Source organism: Lepidothrix coronata, unplaced genomic scaffold (assembly GCF_001604755.1).
Source record: "Lepidothrix coronata isolate B3197 unplaced genomic scaffold, Lepidothrix_coronata-1.0 Scaffold152, whole genome shotgun sequence".
NCBI classification, from domain to species: Eukaryota; Metazoa; Chordata; class Aves; order Passeriformes; family Pipridae; genus Lepidothrix; species Lepidothrix coronata.
The window spans coordinates 558838-574454 of NW_016690332.1; the positions used below are offsets into that span (position 1 = coordinate 558838).

At 42.2% G+C, this 15617-nt stretch overlaps 2 protein-coding genes across 5 annotated transcripts in view; both read left to right on the forward strand.

Moving 5' to 3' along the window:
- The window catches only part of LOC108504089 (heterochromatin-associated protein MENT-like), a 28079-nt gene extending 22324 nt beyond the window's left edge, over positions 1–5755 (forward strand). Inside the window, exons 9-10 of the mRNA XM_017828713.1 lie at positions 654–821; positions 4705–5755. Of these exons, the coding sequence (XP_017684202.1) occupies positions 654–821; positions 4705–5112 (576 nt within the window). The 3' untranslated portion in view covers positions 5113–5755. The remainder of the gene's footprint in view (positions 1–653; positions 822–4704) is intronic.
- Positions 5756–6734: 979 nt separating this feature from the next.
- Positions 6735–15303, forward strand: LOC108504114 (leukocyte elastase inhibitor-like). 4 transcript variants are annotated; one of them, XM_017828744.1, is made up of 7 exons: positions 6735–6823; positions 8217–8392; positions 10311–10448; positions 11265–11382; positions 11974–12116; positions 12860–13027; positions 13762–15303. In XM_017828744.1, the coding sequence occupies exons 2-7, from the start codon at positions 8225–8227 to the stop codon at positions 14161–14163; spliced, it is 1137 nt and encodes a 378-aa protein (XP_017684233.1). In that variant the 5' UTR covers positions 6735–6823; positions 8217–8224; the 3' UTR covers positions 14164–15303. The 4 variants fall into 4 exon arrangements, with proteins under 4 accessions (XP_017684233.1, XP_017684232.1, XP_017684231.1 ...); XM_017828743.1 differs by lacking the exon at positions 6735–6823 and adding an exon at positions 6885–7694; XM_017828742.1 differs by lacking the exon at positions 6735–6823 and adding an exon at positions 6885–7527.
- Positions 15304–15617: the final 314 nt, after the last annotated feature.

The window sequence follows — 15617 nt, forward strand, 5'->3', positions numbered from 1 at the left end:
ATGTTTGAAATGGTTAATACCAGTTTTTCAACAAGGAATGTTACTGCTCACCCCATACTACCTACTGCAACAATGAGACTGAAAAGGAGGAAAATAATGATTGAAACAATAGTAGATGTTGGTCCATGTGGAAATGGAATGAGATAGCAGAAAATGAAAATCTCTGCCTTCCTTACTATGCTTATGACTTGTAAGAATTCAAAATAATGCTCTCACTTACTTGGTATTTTTAGTATAATTTTAAAGTATTTTAATTCTTCTTTTTTGTAGTACTTGGAACCACATGGACTAAAAATAAAAGGACATATATTGAAATTACTTTTATTCATTTAGAGCGAGGAACAGAGCCCATGCTTCTTAGTGGTCTCTTCAGGGCTTGTCACTAGTTCTTCAGGGAGGAAAAGGGCAAGGACACATATTTGCCATATTTCCTTAGAAGAATCTTCACTGAGATTTCTAACTTTGTAATTAAGAATTAAATCTCAGTGAATCTTAGTAATGTACGGAAGACAGTGCTGTGTCTGTACTCTGTGGTGTGTGATTAGTTCTCTTTGGTCAAATTCTCAAAAGCCCTGAATAACTGGCTGCCTGCTCTGTATTTTGAGAGCAGCACAGTAGCTCAGAACTAACTGATGACATCTCTTAACTTTTAGAATGAGACCAAGCCTGTGCAGATGATGTTCAAGAAGGATAGATTTAACATGACCTATATTGGAGACTTGCAGACCAAAATCCTTGAGCTGCCCTATGTCGGTAATGAACTCAGCATGATCATCCTGCTCCCTGATGCAATCCAGGATGGATCCACGGGCTTGGAAAGAGTAAGTTGTTGAGCTGAATGCAAAGAGAGCCTGTATCCTTCCAGGGACGAAAGTCTGGTATAGCACATAGATGTCAGTTTGGTTCCAGAGCTATTCTGTCCCTGATGCTCAATGCCAGCTGAAATGTCCAACAGTTCCCTGCCCCCAAAGTGACTAGCCCACCTGGTGTCACTGCTGCTCAAGCTGGGTGCTGCCTCCTTAGCCAGTGGCTCTGGAAGAAGATCTGACCCTCCTCAGGAGCAGAGGTCAGCTGTGGTTATGGTGAAGGTGTGGTATGGTGAGCATCGTAAGTGGAGAGGGGGAATTTGGGTGGTGTCTTAGGAAGTCCTGCGGCTTCTCCTGTAGATCTTCTTTTCTGAGCAGCTGGCAGATGGTGTATGGCACAGCACCTGGCAATAGGCTCACAGGAGAGGGTAGGATCTCTTCTGTTGGAGATGGGATACAAGTTTGGAGTCTTTTGTGATCTGGACAAGTTTATTAATAAGGTTTTCTGTCACTGATGGTGAAGGGCTTATGAGCAGACTTTTTCCTTCCCTGTCGACCTGAAGGAGGAACCATTGGTTAAGAGACAGAAGAACTGAGTTCAGTTGCTTTGGGACTTGGCCAGCAGCTCCTGTGCCATTGCTTCCCATATGTAAAAATTTAAAAACCCCCAACAATCCTCACATGTTCTGTAAAAGTAAACATTACATCAAAGGGATTAATCTCTATTGTCCCTACCAAAAAAAGCATATGGGAATGATCTTGGCTGGGGCCGTAGTCTGTAGTAAGAAGTATAACTTGCACTTTTGGCTTGAGACACTCTAAAGCACTGTAAAAAAGATGCATGTTCTGTGCTATGTAAACAAACCCAGTAATCACTTCTTTTGCTTGTGTCACACTGACTCGCTTCTCACTGTAACTAAATAAATGTGGGGTTTTTCTTTAGCTGGAAAGAGAACTTACGTATGAGAAGCTGATAGATTGGATCAATCCTGAAATGATGGACTCTACAGAGGTGATGGTGTCTTTACCCAGATTTAAGCTGGAAGAAAATTATGATCTGAAACCCATTCTGAGCTGCATGGGAATGCCTGATGCATTTGACTTGGGGAAGGCAGACTTCTCGGGAATGTCATCTGGNGAATATGCTGTTAATCTGAAATGAACCCATAGCATTCTGAAGAAAAAACATTCAAGCAGGGTGACCTTGGTTAGGCTGTATGAAATTCCTTATGCCCCCTTCCTTTCCTTTGGATGCTGTCTTTGTTGAGTTTCTGTAATGTTTCACGTAATTAATAGAAAGTTTAATATAATAAGTATTTCTTTCATTCTCTCTCTCGTTTTTCCCTTTAACCCTTCTTTGTTTGAGAAAGTTACCCCTCTACGTAATGACAGGACTTAGAACTGATGAGGAGAGAACACTTGAGTAACGTTGTCAGGTTATTTCAGTGTCCTGAACAATTTCACAGAATTAGTGAACTTGCTTATTTCAGCCTAAAAGTGGAGTTGATCAGAAAAATATATTTTCTTTAGGTTTTAGGCAGAAAAGAGCACTTATACTCATCCAGAAATTTGTATATCTATGTCTTCTTCACTCAGTGGTTTTTTGCTGCATTTCTACCAGTGAACTGATCCAAAAGAAATGGGAAAAAAATGTCCTGTGAAGACCTCCATGTTATACTCTCTTGCTTTTAGAAGCAGATCAGGGCTAGTGAGGAAGGCTTGGCTACTGTCATGAACAGGCCATGGCTGCCCCTCAGGATCCCCTACACCTCTGGGTTGGCCTCCAGTGTCAGGAACAAGAACTGCTAACATGCCTTCCTTAACTCACCTGCTTCAAAGAAGCATTATGCAGAACAGAAGCCCTCCTGGCTGACTTGCAAGTGTCCCTCCCCCAGTGGTGAAAAATATCCAAGAATGTTTGAAATGGTTAATACCACTTTTTCAACAGGGAATCTTACTGCTCACCCTATACTACCTACTGCAGCCCTTCAGAGAGTGCTGGACTGACTTGGTTTTGGGGACCTTGCCCTCTCACTGTTGAAATGTGTTGAAAAAGCTGGCAGAGTATCCAGAGACACAATTCTGTTTTCTCGTCTTTGGACCAAGGCAAAGCTAGGGCCAGGTTTCAAGATGTAACACCAACAGGATGTAGTGCTGGTGAATAATCTGCCTTTTGATTTGTGATGGAATATTGTGCAGTGCTACTGTGTATCGATGGGTTTTACCTGTTGCTTTAGAAAAGGCCGTGGTGGGGCTGTACTCCGTGGTGTGTGATTAGTTCTCTTTGGTCAAATTCTCGAAAACCCTGAATAACTGGCTGCCTGCTCTGTATTTTGAGAGCAGCACAGTAGCTCAGCACTAACTGTTGACATGTCTNTTTGAGACCCTCACTGCCACTGTCCAAGCTTGCTCGGCCCCAGTTCAGCGCACGCTGTGTCTCACCTAAAAAATCCACTGCGCAGGCTCGAAGGGTTAATGACCTTTCCCAAATCTTCGCTCGTGAAGACTGGCCATATATATATACTACCAGTGAAGTGATCCAAAAGAAATGGGAGAAAAATGTCCTGCGAAGACCTGTGTGGTTTACTGTCTTGCTTTTAGAAGCAGATCAGGGCTAGTGAGGAAGGCTTGGCTACTGTCATGAACAGGCCATGGCTGCCCCTCAGGATCCCCTGCACCTCTGGGTTGGCCTCCGGTGTCAGGAACAAGAACTGCTAACATGCCTTCCTTAACTCACCTGCTCCAAAGAAGCATTATGCAGAAGAGAAGCCCTCCTGACTGACTTGGAAGTGTCCCTCCCCAGTGGTGAAAAATATCCAAGAATGTTTGAAATGGTTAATACCACTTTTTCAACAGAGAATCTTACTGCTCACCCTATACTACCTACTGCAGCCCTTCAGAGAGTGCTGGACTGACTTGGTTTTGGGGACCTTGCCCTCTCACTGTTGAAATGTGTTGAAAAAGTTGGCAGAGTATCCAGAGACACAATTCTGTTTTCTCGTCTTTGGACCAAGGCAAAGCTAGGGCCAGGTTTCAAGATGCAACAGCAACAGGATGTAGTGCTGGTGAATAATCTGCCTTTTGATTTGTGATGGAATATTGTGCAGTGCTACTGTGTATCGATGGGTTTTACCTCTTGCTTTAGAAAAGGCCGCGGTGGGGCTGTACTCTGTGGTGTGTGATTAGTTCTCTTTGGTTAAATTCTCAAAAGCCCTGAATAACTGGCTGCCTGCTCTGTATTTTGAGACCAGCACAGTAGCTCAGCACTAACTGTTGACATGTCTATATTTTTAGAATGAGACTAAGCCTGTGCAGATGATGTTCAAGACAGATATATTTAAGATGACCTATATTGGAGACTTGCAGACCAAAATCCTTGAGCTGCCCTATGTCGGTAATGAACTCAGCATGATCATCCTGCTCCCTGATGCAATCCAGGATGGATCCACGGGCTTGGAAAGAGTAAGTTGTTGAGCTGAATGCAAAGACAGCCTGTATCCTTCCAGGAAAGGAAGTCTGGTACAGCACCTAGACAGGAAAGGGTAGGATCTCTCCTGTTGTGGAGATGGAATAAAAGTTAGAGCTATTGTGTGCTCTGGCAAGGAGTTTATTAATAAGGTTTTCTAACGCTGACTGTGAAGGGCCTTGTGAGCAGACTTTTTCATCATCCTGTCACCATAAGGACGAACCTTTGGTTGAGACAGAAGAACTGGGATCCGTTTCTTTGGGACTTTGTCAGCAGTTCACTGCCTTTGTTTCTCGTATGGAAGAATGTAAAAAAAACCCAACAAAACATGTTATGTACTATGTAAACAAACACGGTAGTTTCTACTTTTGGCCATGTAACATTGACTTTCTTCTCATATTAGTTATGTAAATTTGGGATTTTTTTTTTTAGCTGGAAAGAGAACTGACGTATGAGAAGCTGATAGATTGGATCAGTCCTGAAATGATGTATTCTACAGAGGTGAGGGTGTCTTTACCCAGATTTAAGCTGGAAGAAGATTATAATCTGAATCCCATTCTGAGCTCCATGGGAATGCCTGATGCATTTGACTTGGGGAAGGCAGACTTCTCGGGAATGTCATCTGGCAATGAGCTGGTGCTCTCTAAAGTGGTTCACAAGTCCTTTGTGGAAGTCAACGAAGAAGGCACTGAAGCAGCTGCTGCCACAGCGGCAGTAATGATGTTCCCAACCAGTGTAAGGATCATTCCGGATTTCACTGCTGATCATCCCTTCCTCTTCTTCATCCGGCACAACAAATCTTCCAGCATTTTGTTCTGTGGCAGGTTTTGCTCTCCCTGAAGAGGAGTTGTCTTGGCAGGATAGGGGCCATTACACAATAAAGATTTCTCTAGAATAGGGTGACTCCTTTTGCACTAATTGCCTCTTTGAGCTGTGCCTGAACCCTCTTCTGTGGTCTTGACCTGGGGCTTGGCAAGAATAACAGAGCTGCAAGTGGCATGTAAAACACCTCTCTCCCTGTGCACCTGTGTGGAGGTTCTTGCTGACAGAAGTAACATCCCACTTGCTCAGCAAAGGCTTCTCCTGTCCTTGACTTGACTTTTAGTGTCCATGAGGCCGAGTCGGGCACTGACAGCCCAGGAGAGAGCAGAAGTTACTTTTGCTTCTGACAAGGCTGGAGCATGTTTTTAGCTGCACTCCCCTTTCTTCTTCCAGTCCCATCCATTTAGTGCCTTGATCCATTCCCTAGAGCTGAAAGGAGTCTTTGGCAGCCTGTTCCAGGTGTTACTGAGCACCCTGCCTAGATGTTTTTTTTTTTTGTCTACTAACTGGACAAGGACTTGGTCAGGAATGGGAATGCAAGTATGTTTTTGTCCCAGATGTCCTTATGGGGTGTTTGTGGGTTGAGAACCTTTGTTTCATCACCATAGGACACCTGGGTTTATTACCTGTCTCCTGGTTCTAGTCCTTTAACAAAGAATGTGGTTTAATGGTATAATACCAACGACAGAGCTGCAACAGTTTCCTGACACAGGGCTGTGTTTTGAGCTTTCTGTTCCCGAAATAATAAAAGCACTGTAGGAGTCTGTTCCTTTTTTTAACCATAAATTGTGCATTTTTAAAAATCAGTTTTATGAATTAAAAACCCCCAATTTTTCCTTTATAGTATTACTTGCTTCTATGTAGCTTGTTTCATGTTCATTGTTAAACATGAGATTTTCTAGATTTTGAAACCTGAGCTGCTTAATTAGGTTGCCATGAAGTGAAGGAGTTAGCCTTGCAAGGCTTTCCGGCAAAGGGTTCCCTAAGCAATTGGTTGTTTCTGGGCAGGAGTGCAATACTGCCTCTTGTTTTTGTGCACAGCTGCAAATCAAGGTTTGCTGGTCGTCATCAAAACGTGCTAGATGGCCCTACCCTTAATTCAGTGCACAGTTACCCAGCTGTCTCAGATGAAGAAAGTAGAAGCATTATTCTAAGAGCAGGGTGGTGACACCGAACAGTTTTGTCACCAGGACGCATGTCATGCACTCCAGTTCAAGGGCTGGTGGTGTGCACCCGAAACCAATACAGGCATTGTGTGTTCTGGTGGCCAGACCGAGGGCTGTTTGAGATCAAAGATCGCGATAAGGCGAAGAAAACCCTCCATGCTTTTACTTTCTTTAATATGGGGGAAAAAAAAGGCAAAGATGACTGACCTAAAATTTTGAGCGTAAATAGAGACGCAGGGTGGGAAGACAGGGACGCGCTGCCCCAAGCGGCCGCAGTGCGCTTGTCCCATGGGGCTAAAAAACCCTCGATCCTGTACCGCTCGCGCAGGAGAGGTTTGTTGGTTATTCCCGCTTCCGAAGCTCCCCCTTTCCTCCGCCGGGACACCCAGGCTTCCCCCGTGGGCAGCGGGACGAGCGCGGTCGCGGGGTAACACCTGCGGCCCCGCCTCTCGCTCCGCCCCCTCCGCCCCGGCAGGGTCCCCTCGGGTGTCCCGGCGGTGTCACTGCCGGGCTCGGCTCCTTCCGATCCATCCCATCCCGCTCCGCTCCCGCCGCCCCGGCAGGTAGGCGGCCAGGCTGCCCTTGGCTGCGCTGCGGCTCCGTGGGGCTCCCCGGGGCATCCTACGGGAAAGAGGCGGTAACGGGACGAGACGGGGAAATTTTTCCTCCGCACTTCCGTAGCGGTGTGGTCTCTGCGGCGCGGGGGGCGCTTCTTGGGCAGCCTGGATGGAGGCTGTAAAACAGCTGGTTTGGGTGAAAGGCTTGCGCAGAGCGGAGTTCTAAGTAAACGGAAGTGCAAATACGCTTTGGGTTCTTATAATTTTAGGGATGTTAGTGGGCGTTCTTTAGCATAGAGCTCGATAAGAACGTTGCAAAGCTGTCGGCTGTTTACCCGTCTGTCGGAGGAAGCTGAAAGTGATATTCTGCAAATTCCTGTAGAAAGACTGTGCAGGAAACACGCAAATTGTGGTGTAAACTCTTCCACGCAGTTGGTCCAGGACAGAAACAGCCACACCGACAGTCCGGCTGCAAGCAAGCACAGAGCAGCCGGCATCTGAGCTGGGCGAGCAGGAAGGTTGTACAGCATCCAGCAGTACTGCCAGTGGCCTTTGGGTGTTTTTTTGTGCCTGACACAGCCCTTCCACCTTTCACCCGCTCCAAGGGCCTCCTCGTGAGCATCTCCCCAAAATGAATCGCTGCTCTGACCGTGCAGTGTCAGTCCTGACGCTTTTTCTGCTCTGCACTTCACTTCTGCCTTCGCTGACCGGTAGGTCACCTGCAGCTCTGAGAACCCCGCTCTCCCTGCCCGAGCCTTTAGGGCCGCCCAGCCCCCTTGGGAGTCGGGTGTGTTTGTTCCTGGATGCATCGGGCAGGCAGCTCTCTTGCTCTCGGCAGCGCAGGCTGGAGAAGACAGCGGTGTTTTGCGTACTGAAGGTCAGCGTACACGGAATCTTTGGCAGGATTAACACCTTTCAGGGCCTGGTTTTTGTGCCATGAAGACGGGCAGGTTGCTGAAAGGAGTCTGAATGCCCCTGAGCAGATATTGCGAATGTCCTCTGTGCAGGATGTGGGTAGAGGAGTTGGGGGAAAGCTGCTGGTGTGAGATCCTCGGGATGTGCTGGGTCTGTGAGGCTGAGGGACTTTAACTTGCAGTCCTACCAGAACATGGACTTCAAATTTCAGATCTGAAGGCAAGGAGTTTTTTCAATGATTCTTTAAAGTTAGTGTGATAAGAAAGATTGGAATATACAATTTACATGGAAAAAATCCCCTGCTTTTTCAATGTGACTGATTATTTTTTTTTGAGAAGAGAATGCACTGACAATGATATTCTTGCTGTTTCTGTACACAGCTGCAATCTGTTTAATCCAGACATTACTCTCTGAGTCACACAGAGTTAGGCAAGGTATTTGAAGAGTGTTTCCCAGGGTCCTTATCAATTGTTTTATTTTTCAGCTATAACCATGGAGAACCTGCCTAATGCCAACAGCAGATTTGCACTTGATCTGCTCAGAAGGTTTAGTGAGGCCAACCCAACAGGAAATGTTTTCTTCTCTCCTGTCGGTATCTCTGCTGCTCTGGCCATGGTGCTTTTGGGGGCCAAAGGTAATACAGAGGCCCAGGTGCTGAAGGTTAGTAAAAAACAAATAAAATTCTTTCATATTATATGTTATTTACATTAAAAATGGTTGTGTGTTAAGGCAGGAAAGATGAAAAGAGCATTATTTTTATATGCTCAGGACAAGACTTCTTTCATGTACACTGAGTCTTTCTCAAATTCATTTCTGCAGTTAGTTATCTTCTGCCTGCCCTGCTCCAGAGCCCTCTCTCTATATCTTCTATGACCCTTGTTGCTCATTTAATTTCACTTGTTGTTTCTCAAAGTAGGAAACTACATTAATCAGTCTCCTTTTAAATTGATTAAAATTTTCAGCAGCAAGGCCTTATGAGAGATTTTGACAAACTATTACTTTATCACAAAAGGTCACTGATAGTATGTTCACTGTTACAACACTGTATTTTGTAAAATGCACAATCATAATATATAGTTTTATATTTAAAGTGTAACAACTATGACAATACGTGGTATCGATGCTATCTAAGTATCGATATCTTAGTGAGCTAGGCACTCAGATATCTCTGAGGAGCTAAGCGTGCATGGTTATCCTTAGCATAGCCTTAGATTAGGTAAGATAGTTTAAAAAACCTTCCTTGTGAAAAATGGTGCACATAGGAGTGTTTCTGGCATGGAAAAGAGACTTCCTCACTATTATTTTTTGCACCTTTGTTAGGGTAACGCCTGTAAAAGGGCGTATGAGACTTTTCATTGGAGTCATCGTTGCCTATGAATAATTTCACCTTTGTATTCTGGACTTTAGGAGGAACTGTTTTATGCCGTTGAGTGTTGCTGTGCTTACTCAACAAGACAATAAAATTACTTTCTAGCTCCGTGTTCAAACAGACGTGAAACATTTTTCATGTAATCAGACTGACAGCCCCACCTAGGATAAACCTACTGACAGCAAAAATCATGCAAAAGGAACTTGGGGGAAATAAATGTGTTTCAACTCAGTCACCCTCAATGGGACATGTTCCTGTACCATAATACTTTACTTATGAACACAGTGCTAATTAAGGAGGCAGTGATTAGTAATTGTTGAGGGCTGTTTGCAAGCATACAGAAATTTGTTTCCATGATCATATCTTTATTGTAAGTTGCCTACATGATGTTTTTGCTCAGCCATTCATCTGTGCAGCACATCTTGCAGTAAGGTGGGCAGCAGGGCCTGATCAAAAACCCAGTGAGAGAAAGTGAAAGCTTTCCTTTGAATCCAATGACTGCTTCATAGCAGTCTTCCTACTGTGAAATGCATGGTTTAAGTTAGAATGTGAATGTCCCTACTTTGTTCTAGCCTTCTCTGTTTATGAGGTCTGGCAGCTTGTGCTGTCATATCTGTAAGCCTTGGCCAGACAGCTTGACTCTGGAAAAGGAAGTACTGGTAAAGAGAAATTTCAGTAATGCATTTGATTTTTCATTTATTTTGTTATTTAATTATATTTTCACAAAATTATAAAAGATAATTTTTTCAAGTTTTTTCAAGACCTCACCTGTGCTAGTGGTGATTGTATGTTCTGAAAAGCAAAACCCCAGGTTTTCTCTGGCCAAAGGGGGAACCAATAAAGCAAAAGTGTCTCCATGGCACCATCTCTCTTTTCAATTCATCACATGGGAATGAGTTCTTGGGCCCAGTGGTCCATGGAGAAGCATACAGACATCATACAGACAGGACGTGGGGTTCTGATCAACAGCTTCAGCTGTGACTGTGTGTAAACCAGGAGCATAATACAAGTGACTGACATGGGCTGTGTAGCACCAAGAAACAGTTTGATTCATTCTTGGAGGTTTACAGAAGTCTCTAAGCAGCTTCCAGCCTCTTCTTTTCTCTTTCTTCAACCTACCTACCTGTTGGATCAGACCTACCCTAGAGAGACACTCTAAATTCTTTTAAGACAGTATTAACAGCAGCTAGTTAATTTCTTTTATTTCAGACACTTCATTTTGACAAAGTTGAAGACATTCATTCAAGATTTCAGACTCTGACAATGGATATAAACAGAAGCAATGCTCCCTATCTCTTACGACTTGCCAGTCGGCTTTTTGGAGAGAAGTCCTACAGCTTTTTGCAGGTACGCTGGTGCCCCACATGATGGTGTGTGGTGGAACCTGGTGGGAAAATGCAACTATTTGAGTATTTATGAAGTAGAAGTATTTCCAGGCGTATTTCTAAATGTTACTGGGCAGCTGACAAAAGTATTGCTGCTTGCATATGCATTTTCATAGCTGTAGGCATCTGTGCCTCTCACTGAAAGGGTGTTACACAGCAAACCCTTCTCATTGCGTGTTCGCTTCTGCTGCTCTTGGGCTCAAGAGACAAATCACTTGTGTAGGTTTTTAGTTTACAGTAACTATCATAACATTCCACTCTGTTGCAAGCAGCTTTTTAGGATACAGGCAGTTCTGTTTCTGTTGCAATCAGCTTTTTAGGATTTTCATTGGTTTAGTACCACATTACTTAAATATTTAAGTAATACATTCTTTATTTGGTAGGGGTTGCTCAATATGTCATAACAACATGCCTCTTTGCTAGCGAATTATAATTTTGTCTGCATCTAGGTTGCCATTTTTTATCCCTCTTCAGCTATTTCAGAGAGTTTTTTTTTTAATTCTAGCTGTGCTTGAGCCCGTTTCAGGAGAATTACAGGTAAATATTGCAACACCTGCAGTAAGAACCCCATCAGCTGTAGATGTGGCTGGTGTACTATGAGGCTTACTCTATGAGCAGAAAAACCCTGCCAACCTCAGAATCCCCCTCAGGCAGTGCACCGTTAGAGCCCCACCTCAGAGCAGGTGACAATCTGTTTGAGTACCTCTTATCTACCTGATAATTATATGTTTTCTAATCTGCATGCAGTGAAAGCTGTTCTTATTGCTCCAAAATCTAGGATTTCCTGACTAATTCACGGAAATTCTATGGAGCTGATTTGGCTACAGTTGACTTTCTTCAGGCTTGTGATGAAGCCAGGAAAGAAATTAACCAGTGGGTTGAGCAGAAAACTGAAGGTAAACTACTTTGGTTAATAAAGTAACTGGCAGCGTTTCATACTTTGGGAGCAGGAATAGGCTTTATTCTCTGCTGTCTTTAGAACAGTTTAATTCTGCTTTGGGATATTCATTTGATGTATTGACAAAACGAGAAATTACCTAAGCAAGATGTTTAAACAACGTCCTGAGAGTTTTCCTTTTTTGTGTGTTCAGGCTGTGAGTGCCTCCTGTGAGTTCAGGAGAGATGCCTGAACATAGTTATGAGTTGGAGAATTTTTTTTAGACAGTCTTGGTCTGTATTGTATATGTATTTCTAAATTCAGTAATCCTTAATGTGGGTGTTTTCTGGTTCTTGTATGATGGGTCAAATGTGACAGTTTAAGCTAAAAATATGTTTTCATCAAATTACTTATCAAAAAACTGTTTCAAAAGTTAAAATGTATGGTGAAGTAGAGAGACAGGTACTGAAATTATGTCATTACAGAATGGACTAGAGTTTTATATTTGTAGTATTCCCATGGCATCAGTTTCTTCATATATGTTTTTATATACCATCAACTTATTACAAGATTTTGTTGTCACTTTTTTTTTTTTTTGCTGCCTCTGAAGGTAAAATCCCTGATCTGCTGTCTGAGGGCTCAGTTGATAACTCGACCAGGCTTGTGCTGGTGAATGCTATTTATTTCAAAGGGAACTGGGCAGAGAAATTTAAAGAAGCTGACACCACTGACATGCCGTTTCAGTTAAGTAAGGTAATACAAATGTGTCTTGGTAGCGTGTATCTAATGGAAATGTCAAATGATATAGGTGCTAAAGTGAAGCTTTGCTTACAGATAAAATAATTAAGAAATACAAAGTCTTTAATGAATGTTTTCAGTTCCCCTGAAAGGACTTTTTTATGGATTTCAGTGTTTTTCTGTATTCAGCAAGCTATTTTTTGTCTCACTTACTGGAACAGTGTCAGAGACAGTTCTCACCTATAGATTAGGACCTAGCAGAATTTCTGTCCTCTAGCAGTTCAGCAGCTGTGAACTGTGACTGTGATGGTAGGTAAGTTGTACCTAAAATGATAGCATGTTTTGGTTAAGCTCCATTTTCTTATTCTGTATTCTGGCTATGTTAACAGCTTTACAAGTTACTGTATACAGTCACCTGCTTTATGCTGAACAGAGTTGATCTTTGTTTACTTAACATGGTTGTTTTTGTGTCTAGAGCAATATAAAGGTCCAGCAACTCACAGAAATTGATTCAGTTCTTGCAAGGTCTGTGCTATAGAAGCTAAAGGAGAAGCAAATATAATAGAAACTCATTATATCTTCAGAGCAAACTGTTATTAAGCAGGCAGGCAGGAGTCTGACAAAAGCAGTTTTATAATCACATGATATAATGGAGGAAAAGTTTATGCAAAAATGCAGTTTTAACTTACTTGTTTCCTATCAGTTCTTTAAATGAGTAGTTCCTCAACTGTTACTTTTGTTACCTTTTATCTATCCAGAAAGAAAGAAAGACAGTGAAAATGATGTATCAGAAAAATAAATTTAATTTTGGGTACATTCCTGAAGAGAAGGTCCGTGTTTTAGAGCTGCCTTATGATGGAAGAGAACTTAGTATGATCATCCTGTTACCTGATGACATTGAAGATGACTCTACTGGGCTGCAGAAGGTGAGCCATCTAAGCTAATGCAGTTGTTCAGTGTTCTTAAGTTCAGCCATTAAAAATTAAAGCCTTAATGAACCTGTGTTCTCAGAGCCCCGTATCTATCATTTAGACAACTCTCTATTAGCACAGCAATAAAGAATATGTGCATGTGCTGCACCAGGAAGAGGAGTTGTGTTCTGATTTTGTAGCTTGTGTTCATGTGTCCTCTGGCTTGCTGAACTGAAGCATGATGGAGGTTGAAAACAGAGTTAGCTGTGAAATAAACTTGCCTTGATTGTTTTTAATGACAGAACTTTTTTTTCATTACCTTTGAAAATCTTTATTTTCTCAGGCATGAAGTAGAGAGACTGTTTTCCATTAAATGACCAGGAACTCGTCAGCTTCTTTGAGCTCTCTGATTATGATTTTTGTAACTTGTTTTTAATTAGGTAATTCCATTTAGTTAGATTCAACAGTAACAATGACTGTGTTGCTATCAGTGTGTGTTTTTCCCTTGTGTACATTGCAGCAAGAAGCAAACGTCTGCATCACTTTGTAAAGTAAAAACTGCACTGATTCTGCTTAATTTTAATAGTATTTGTTTGATCTATATGTAGGTATCAAAGATATGGGTATGGTCATTTTTGTATAGTTGCTTTACCATTGTATAGTGTTCTATAAATAAAGCCTTGTAAGTGTTACTGAAAATGAAAGACTACACTGGTGACATGTAATGATCTCTGTCTTTTTAATTCTAGCTGGAAAAGCAGCTTACCTTAGAGAAGCTCCAGGAATGGACACGTCCAGAACATCTGTATTCCACTGATGTTAATGTGCGTTTGCCGAAGTTTAAGCTGGAAGAAAGCTATGATCTTAAATCAGATTTAGCTGCTATGGGCTTGTTGGATGTATTTGACAGTGGTAAGGCTGACTTGTCGGGAATGTCAGGGGCACGTGACCTCTTTCTCTCTGAAGTTGTCCACAAAGCTTTTGTAGAAGTGAATGAGGAAGGCACGGAAGCTGCAGCTGCCACTGCTGGCATTGCTATGCTCTGCATGGTTATGGAAGAGGATTTCAATGCTAACCATCCTTTCCTCTTCTTTATTCGCCACAACCCAACACAAACCATACTTTTCTTTGGCAGATATGCTTCTCCATAAAAGAGAACTTAGCATTTGCAGACCAGCTCCTGCCATTGTTAATGAAAACTTTGCTCCTGAATGAGTTGGATTTTGATGTAGGAAGTTAATGCTCCTGTCTTGAGTTCCTAGTAACTTTCACTGAGATTCTGCCTTTCCCATTAAAACAATTCCAGAGAAATATAGGAGTGTAATTTATTTTTCTTTCTTGAGATTGACATCATCTTTAATGAAATAAGGAAAATCTTGACTGTATGCAGAGGAAACCTTTTGAAATTGGAGTAGAAATAGAAATAGTCTTGAAAGAAGTGTGTGTCTCCTCAAGTGCAGGAAAACCCTATGTGCGTCCTTACATGGGTTTTTCTGTGTCAACAGCCCCCTGTTGTAATAATCAGTCACTCCTTAATAATCCAGTCACTCCTTATGCATATATGCTAGGATGTTCTTGCAAAGCTGTTCCTCCCCTAAAGCCTTGCTTTATGAAAATACAGTAATAAAATACTTCTAGGCACCAAAAGGCATATCCTGAACAGCTGAGTTTACCCAGTTCTGTCATGAAATAGAAGGTCAGATAACATTTGTTTATAGTCATCTATTAATAGAAAAAGGATTAAGCTATTTAAACAAAAGTAACCCCTTCCAGTCATTAGCCAGAAAACTTGAAAAAGAGTTTTTGAATGAGGAGGATTTTTAAAATTTACAGGCTGGTGCCATTTTAGTTATTGAAAACGTGAAAATGTGCCAGGGATTAGACATTTTAGGTGCCTTTTTGCAAGTTTAGAAGCTGTCAATATGAGATTAGATTCTGGCCAGAACCTATATCATCCTCAAAAGATACTTCACCTCCCCAGAGGATAACTGACGTGTATCTTTATGTACAAGGATTCTATATTTACTGACTTCCACTACCTCTTTATACACAAGCCTCTTGTACTGTACCACAGCCTTGTGCCTGTGAGCCAATATAATTACATACTGTAGTATTCTGTGTTTATTTCTGGAGGTTATTTGCTTGTATCATGTTTATCTTGGGTACTGTAATGTTTACCTGTACAACCTCAGCTCTGAGTGTGGCACAATAATTTCTGTAACTTCAAACTGTATATTAATTTTTTCTTCAAGCAACAAATAAAAGTAATTTTCTTAAACTTGTGTTCAAAATGGAAACTTCTGTGTGCAAGTTAGTATTTCAGAGTACAAAAATAACTGTATACCTGAAGGCTAGTTCCAGGGAAAATCACTGGTGCAGCAGCTGTGACCAGCTGTGTGAAGTCCTTGGCCTGTTCAGAGTATGTGAAAATACTGAAAAACAAATTGGTCAATAGAAGAGGTGATTGCATGAACCATTAGCTTCCTCTGGAAGTGTAACTTCAGCTGCTTACCCCACAGGGAGCAGGGAGAGAGTCACCATCAGTATGAAATGGCACAAACACTTGGTCTGGATGTGTGTTCGATACTCCGGCAGCAAAGGCTCT